Here is a 7,780-nt window from a genome sequence, read left to right as displayed (position 1 = left end):
TTACAAAATGCATAGATTACAAAAGACAGTAACGAAAACATGTAATTTGGAAATATTAACATACCATATATATATATACAATAGTTCAAAAGACATCATTAACACAGATGGATTACAAAATACACAAGTTGTGGCTTTGTGTCTTAATTAATACAAAACTGGATACTGAATACAACAATCACAGATGTATCATACATAAAACTTATGGTTAAGGTTCAACACCATCATCATTGTCTACATGAAGTGCAGAGGACTCTTGAGCAACAAAAGATGTAAACACACTCTCATCAAATAGTTCCAGATCATAAAAACCTCTTGGTGGTGCCTTCAACACCACATACCAACTTGATTGTTCAGATTCTTTAGAATAAAACACTTGTTGGGCATGCGAAGCTAAAATAAATGGATCTTTTTTAGTTAAACCTTCATGAAGGTTAACTAAGGTGAATCCATCTACTTTTTTCACACCAGGACCCATGTTAGCCCAATCACACTGAAAAACAGCTAGGCGTAACTTGTGGAAGTCCAAAACCAAAATATCTCTAATAATGCCATAATAATTGCATAAGTTATCTGCTTCTATATGCACACCATAATCTTGCGTAGACACATTAGCTTCCATGGTATGGAAGCGTTTCCCATTGATAATAAAACCAGAGTACGACATTGCACAACGCCTTGGCCCTTTTGCAAGGTAAAACAACGTATCATCAAGACCAACACTAATACTTTTCCCTTCAGACCTAATCTGGAAACAATTATTGAAAATAAATGCACTTTTAGACTAGGCATAAAATTAACAGAAACAATAGCATACAACAGTTGTCAATGGATTAATAGACCAAACCTTAGCTTTTAACCATTCGATAAATGTTTCCAAATGCTCTTTTTCTAGCATTTTGGAGTCGTTTATCAAACGTTGATCATCACACTTTAACTCTTCCTTATGAGCCCTATTGAAGCATAAATCGAAGACAACTTTAAGAAATTTAATTTCCTGAAGCTTAGAAAATTTTCAGAACAGAGGAATATCTATTTACTTACTCAATCTAAGGCACAACTTGTTCACTGTTGTTAGGAACACAGAGATGCACAGCCTTGTGCATTTCATCAGTAAGTTGAACAGATTGACCCTTTAGAATCGTTGATCCTTCATTAATAAACTCATTTTCATCAACATCATTCCGTTTTCGCTTACTACTAAAGATAGGATGTTTACTATATCGACCACAAAACCGAATACACTCATCAGCTAGGTAATTTTCTGCAATACTTCCTTCTGGACATGCACGATTCTTAACATAATCTTTAAGCACCTTCATGTATCTAAACAGTTACATAATTCAACTCAAAAGTTAACACAAACACATACATCACAAGAAAACTAAAAAGAATTATAATTCAAAAATGTATACCTCTCAAAAGGGTACATCCATCTATAATGCACAGGACCACATAGTTTTGCTTCTCTTCCTATGTGAATTGTAAGATGAATCATTACGTCGAAAAACGATGGAGGGAAGTACCTCTCAAACAAACACAAAGTTTCAATAATCTCATCTTCTAGCTCTTCCAATCTTCTCTTATTAAGTACTCTTTGACACAACTCACGGAAAAAGGATGACATACGATATATTGCTTTTCTAAGTCCTACTGGCAAAAGTCCTTTCACAGCAACTGACAAAAGTTACTGCATTAAGACATGATGATCATGGGACTTCAGTCCCTGAAGTTTGCAATCTTTCATCTTGACACAATTTGCTATATTGGAGCAGTATCCATCAGGAAATCTTTGCATGTATAGCCTCCAACAAAACTTCTGAAGCTCAACTTTTGTAAAGGTGTAAGGTTGTGAACTATCAATCTTATCTTTTCTTTCTTCTTTAGGAACATCATCGTCCATAAGTTCCATCAACTCTAAATCTCTACATGATAAACCTCTAATTTTAGAATTCCCCTTCTCATCAAAGATGGCTCGTAAAATAGCCTTAGACACATTCTTTTCACAATGCATGACATCCGTATTATAACACAAAGGCAGTTCCTATATATAAAACAGCAAAACAGAAAACATATCAAACACATAAATCAATATCATAGTATCTAATGATAGCTAATAGCAAGGTTAAGATCAGAACCTCCCCATATGGCAAGTCATATAACACAGACTTCTTCTTCAGTATCTTAGCCGTATCACCTCTTTTTAACTTCTTCACTTTCCCTTTTTTTTTCCCCCACGTATTTTTAAATCCAGCTAAAGCTGCAACTATAGCTCTCCCAGTAAAAATTTTAGGCCTCATCCTTTTCTCTACATTACCATTGAACCATTTGTGCTTTTTGCGGAATTGATGGTTTCGTGGAAGAATCGCCTATGGTCCATATAAACTGTTTTTTTTTGCAAGAGGTAACCACTGAGAGGATATATCAGGACCACATACGGGACAACCAAATTCTCCTTTTACAGCCAACCCAGATAAGTTTCCATAAGCTGGAAAATCATTAATGGTCCATAATAAGATAGCTCTAAGGTTGAACATGGCTTTACTATAGGCATCATACATTTCAACACCATTCCACAACTTCACTAAATCATCTCTCAGAGGCTGCAAATATACATCAATGTCGTTCCCTGGTTGCCTAGGACCTGGAATGAGTAAGCTAAGCATCAAGTTTTCAGATGACATACAAACATTTGGGGGAAGATTATATATGACTAGAACCATTTGATCGGTTCGATTACTCGAGATCAATATTAACCCTGTAAGCATCGTTAGTAGTATAAAGCAAGAGGGTATCGTTCACAAACCGGGGATCCATCCAGGGTAAAGAATCACAAACATTTAACAACGAATTCATACGAGTTTAAAAGAGTTTGATATATAGGATCGGGTTGAAAGATAAAAAACAGAAAATAAAACCTAAACTAATATATACATGTGATCAACCAACCAACACATAAACATCACCAAACAAATCGTCACAAATAGCTTCAAAATCATAATCTCATCCTATGAAAACACCGAGCCTTAGCGGACAAGTATTGAGTGAACAAACAACAACCTAATGCCGAACTAGGTTACTTAGCGCATCCCTAACTCGAAACATGGCCTTGTAATCCTATCTTAGCGCTTAGAAATTACAAGGTAACATGTCATTCTCAATCTTACCACTTCATTGATTCATCTCTTATCTAATTACTTAGCGCATCTTAGATAACAAACGGATCATGGTTAATTCCTAGTGATTACTAACAAGTCAAGCATGTCACTTACTTTAACAAGTTAACAAAAACACTTAAGAATCCTATATGCAAAACTAACTTAGCGCCTTGAATCACATATAGTTAACGCACAAGAAAGAGAATCATTAAATCATTGAATTATAAACTCACGACATCTACATAGAAATCATAGAAAACAAAATCAGAACTACTTTATAACATCTTGCAAAATCGTAAACTACATAAGAGTATTCAACAAATCCGGAACTAGCCAAAAACATAAACACAACATCACACAAAGAATCCAAACCGAAAACATAAGTGAAGAAGTAACGAGTTACACTTTGTAAATCTCCTTAGCGGTATCAAAACAAGGCAGCACGGCTTCAACTTGAATGGCAATCCGAGGCGTAGCGCTTTGGATCGAATGGAATGAAGGGAAGATGGTGTTTTCGCCTTGAATGGCTTTGAGGATGATGAGTAGTGTTTAAGGTAGAGCTTTGGCTAGTCTTGTGAGCAAGGTTGATGATATGTTTCTGTGGAATTGAGGTGCTATATATAGAGGAAGAAACCCAAGGGAGGATGGCCACAAAGTCCACAAAGTTGAAACCAAATTGGTTGAGGTTTCCTAGATTCGGCAGATTTGACCTTTGTCCCTTGTTGTGGCCATAACTTTCTCTAGAAAATAGATATTGAGATGATTCCAACTGGCAATTTCAACTAGAATTCCGTGGCTTTTCATCCATATAAGGTACATTTTCTCAATCATTTTGAGTTGTCCAGGGGAGCCCGTCAAAGATGGATGATCTGCACTGCAGAATTCTGATTTCTATAAGGATTGCATATCTTTTGCATTAATTACATATCTTCTTCCTCCTTTATTCCTGATTTCTTTTGCACAAATTTCTTCCTTTGAATTAGGGAGGCAGCAAAAGTCTTAATTGTTGCAGCCATGTTTGATTTTTCTTACCTCTCCTCATTAAATTTGCTGCATGCCTTCTTTGACTTTCTTGCCTCTTCTCATTTAATTTGCTGCATGCCTTATTTGACATTCTTTGGTGCAAGGATTTATGCAAATTCTGATACATATTTGTGCTCTATATGCAGGAGGAACAAAGTCCCAAGTTTCCCTCATAGCCCTTGGATCAAAAGCAAATCAATGGCTGAGATAATTCCGTTGAGTTCACTGGACCTCTGATCAATGATTCGGTCATATCTCCCTGTAGGAATAAGATATTGATTTGATTCCAAATCCTAAAGAAAGTAGACTCAAAATCCTTTTTATCCATATAAGGTATGTCTTCTAACTCGATCGGAGCTATCCAGGGGAGCCCGTCGAAGTTGGACTATGATACTTGACAGCATTTTGATTTCTTGCATGGATTGGGCTTTTAAGTGTATTTTCTTCTCTTTCCTTGTGGAACTAGGATTGCTTTCCTTATCCATCATGGATTTGTATTTCCTAATAAGAATAAGTATGTTAGAAACAAAGAAATACGAAAGGATGAATCCTACTCGAACAAGGAATCATATCTCAACAAGGATTATTAACACTTAGCACGATTTCATCATCAATTCATTCATAATTGATATAAGCTCTACCTAGACACTTATTCATACAAAAGAAACTAAAACATACTAAATAAGAGGTAACAAAGAGTAAGAATAGGGCATAATCACATTAAGAACGTCACACTTTGTGCTCCTATCAACCACATACGGGACAACCAAATTCTCCTTTTACAGCCAACCCAGATAAGTTTCCATAAGCTGGAAAATCATTAATGGTCCATAATAAGATAGCTCTAAGGTTGAACATGGCTTTACTATAGGCATCATACATTTCAACACCATTCCACAACTTCACTAAATCATCTCTCAGAGGCTGCAAATATACATCAATGTCGTTCCCTGGTTGCCTAGGACCTGGAATGAGTAAGCTAAGCATCAAGTTTTCAGATGACATACAAACATTTGGGGGAAGATTATATATGACTAGAATCACTGGCCAGGTACTATGTTTGGTGCTTTTTTCACTGAATGGATTGAACCCATCAGTTGCAAGTCCAAATCTCAAATTTCTGGGATCAGAAGCAAATGCTGCCCATTTTTTATCTATAAAACTCCATTGAACTGAGTCAACTGGATGACGCATCATGCCATCTTGACTGTGATGAGAGGAGTGCCATGTTAATTGTTCTCCTATGGTCGACGAAAGAAACATTCGTTGAAGTCTAGGAATTATGGGAAAGTACCGCAAAACTTTTGCAAGAGTTCCTTCTTCTATCTTTTTAGTACGTGGGTTTACTTTCCACCTAGAAGCCTGACATTCGGGACATTTTTGCAGGTTCAAATTGTCTCCCCTGAACAAACAGCAATCATTGATGCACGTATGTATCTTCTCATAGCCTAAATCAAAATCCTTAAGTGTCTTCTTTACTGTGTACAATGAATCAGGACATGTATTCCCTTTAGGCAACATATTCTTGAATTCCTTTAAGAAGTTGTCAAACCCAACATTGGAAAGACCAGAATCAGCCTTCAACTTGTACAAGTTTAATGTGGCTGATAATTTTGTGTATTTAGTGCAACCAGGGTATAAAGGAACCTCAGCTTCTAAAACTTTGTTTCGGTAAAAATCATCCAAATTTGTAAAAGTAGAGGTTTCACCTCCATCAGGCCTAGGCAACTGAAAATATGTATCTTCATACATATGATGTGCATCATGCATTTCAGAATCCTCATCAATATGAGGTACTTCTACAAAGCTATTGGTCCTTGCGGACCTTGTTGGTCTGGTTGGCTCACCATGACCAACCCAGTCCTTATACATAGGGTCAAAGCCGTATTTGACCAAATGCAACAACAATACTTCATCAGTTTGTGTACTACGATTTTGACAAATAATACAAGGACATCTAACCAAATCAGGATTTCTTGCATACTTCTTAGAGTTGAAGATAAATTCTTTGGCTTTTTCTTGGTACTCTGAACTATTTTTATCCCATGATATCCAGCTTTTATCCATTCTAGACTAAAAAGACATTACACCTAGAAAATTATGAATAGACCCATCAGAATAAAAAATAATCTGTAGACAGTAGGCTAGTCATCTCATGTAAACACTTCACAATGCTTTATTAGTAGCATAACCTACACAACAACTCACATCCTAGATAATTAACTAACAAACAGTCATGCAAACTTATAATATATAAATAATATAATATACAGAACATTAGAAAATAACTAAACATTAGTACAATATACAGACCACCATCACAAACTGTCATAGTCATCTATTTCTTGCTCAGATCAAAGCTCACATACCCAAGTGTAATTCAAATGGAAAGCAGAAAGCAAAGAAGATAGAAAGCATAAAAAAAACAAGCACATCACAATCAAAACACCAGCCAATATAATACAGTGACAATGTAAATGCAGAAAGCCAAACATAACATACAAAACCAACCAAAACCCACATCAAAATACAAGAATTTTAAGAAGGGAAATGATAGAACTCACCAGGATTATCCTGCAATACTAACTAGTGATGTCACCTCCTCAGTCTCAAATTCAAACTAAATGCTCTTGTTCCTTGAAGAGAGGGAGAAAATGAAAAAAATAAAGTTATTGATATGTAATATTGAATATAGGTCTCTGGACATTACCCTGGTGCAAGTTGAAATCCATACATATTGCAACAATGAAACCATTTCAGAATCAATTATCTAATGCCTAGGAAGACTCAAATATAAAACTCAACTCTCCCTTAGAAATGAAATTGATACCAGTAGATGATATATCAAGTATCATTCCACAGCTAAAGTAATATCAATATTTGAAAATTAACAAATTCAAAGCTTCTACAAGGATGCAATACTTGTAATATTATACATCACTAGTCATTAATCAATGGCGAAAACTGAACTTCAAAACAACAAAGCAGTAAGACTAAACTATGAATTGGCTAAGAATTACTGAAGTTAGGGTCATTCAAGACAATTAGTCCTTTTCAAACTTGTATCCCCATATGCCTATATCTTAAGTAAAGGAACCATATACCCAGTTTGGCTAACATATATTCAACAACCTCTCACTTTTCAAACTCCAACAGAAAATTAAACCAAGAAACCCAGAACACAACTTTAAGCATTTTTCAAATTTTGCAAGACAAGAATATTTATAAGTACATGAGTTATGGAGGGAAGAGTCAAAACTGTGACATCTACAACATTGGTTATAATTGCATAATAACTCTTAGTTAAAGTCTGGTGGTGTCTCACGGCCTACAATTGATGTTGAGTGCTGCTTTCTCTTAATCTTACCCCAATTCAATTCCAACTCAATTCTTATTAGGTGAATCAAAATCACCACCTCATGGACCTAATCCCTATCAGTTTTCCAATTCAACAACTACAAACCCAAAACTCTATTTCATTCATCAAATCACAAAGACTCAATACTACATATCAAGAAACTCTACTGCAATATGATATCAACTACAAAACATTGAATATTGTAATTCACAACACCATTATAAGACAAAGTCGAGAAATA

General features: G+C 35.5%; 2 protein-coding genes across 2 annotated transcripts; both read right to left on the bottom strand.

Annotated features, from left to right (window-relative positions):
- Positions 1-208: 208 nt before the first annotated feature.
- Positions 209-2,723, bottom strand: LOC126803657 (uncharacterized). Its single transcript, XM_050531427.1, has 6 exons — positions 2,463-2,723; positions 2,139-2,369; positions 1,692-2,044; positions 1,416-1,595; positions 1,062-1,326; positions 209-748 (listed from the first exon to the last, which is right to left on the bottom strand). Exons 1-6 carry the CDS (start codon positions 2,721-2,723, stop codon positions 209-211), a joined length of 1,830 nt encoding a protein of 609 aa, XP_050387384.1.
- Positions 2,724-4,928: 2,205 nt separating this feature from the next.
- Positions 4,929-6,248, bottom strand: LOC126803646 (uncharacterized). Its single transcript, XM_050531420.1, has one exon. The coding sequence runs from the start codon at positions 6,246-6,248 to the stop codon at positions 4,929-4,931; it is 1,320 nt and encodes a 439-aa protein (XP_050387377.1).
- Between the last annotated feature and the right edge of the window lie 1,532 nt (positions 6,249-7,780).

This window comes from Argentina anserina, chromosome 1 (genome assembly GCF_933775445.1).
Source record: "Argentina anserina chromosome 1, drPotAnse1.1, whole genome shotgun sequence".
Taxonomy (NCBI): Eukaryota; Viridiplantae; Streptophyta; class Magnoliopsida; order Rosales; family Rosaceae; genus Argentina; species Argentina anserina.
The sequence above is the reverse complement of the archived record's forward strand: the minus strand, read 5'-3'. Positions and strand labels throughout refer to the sequence as shown.

Coding starts and splice junctions, on each gene's coding strand:
- LOC126803657 (XM_050531427.1), bottom strand. CDS start 2,723: ATGGTTCTAGTCATATATAATCTTCCCCCAAATGTTTGTATGTCATCT. Junction 2,370..2,462: donor GAAACTTATCTGGGTTGGCT/GTAAAAGGAGAA, acceptor TATGGACCATAG/GCGATTCTTCCACGAAACCA. Junction 1,327..1,415: donor TGGATGTACCCTTTTGAGAG/GTATACATTTTT, acceptor GTAACTGTTTAG/ATACATGAAGGTGCTTAAAG.
- LOC126803646 (XM_050531420.1), bottom strand. CDS start 6,248: ATGGATAAAAGCTGGATATCATGGGATAAAAATAGTTCAGAGTACCAA.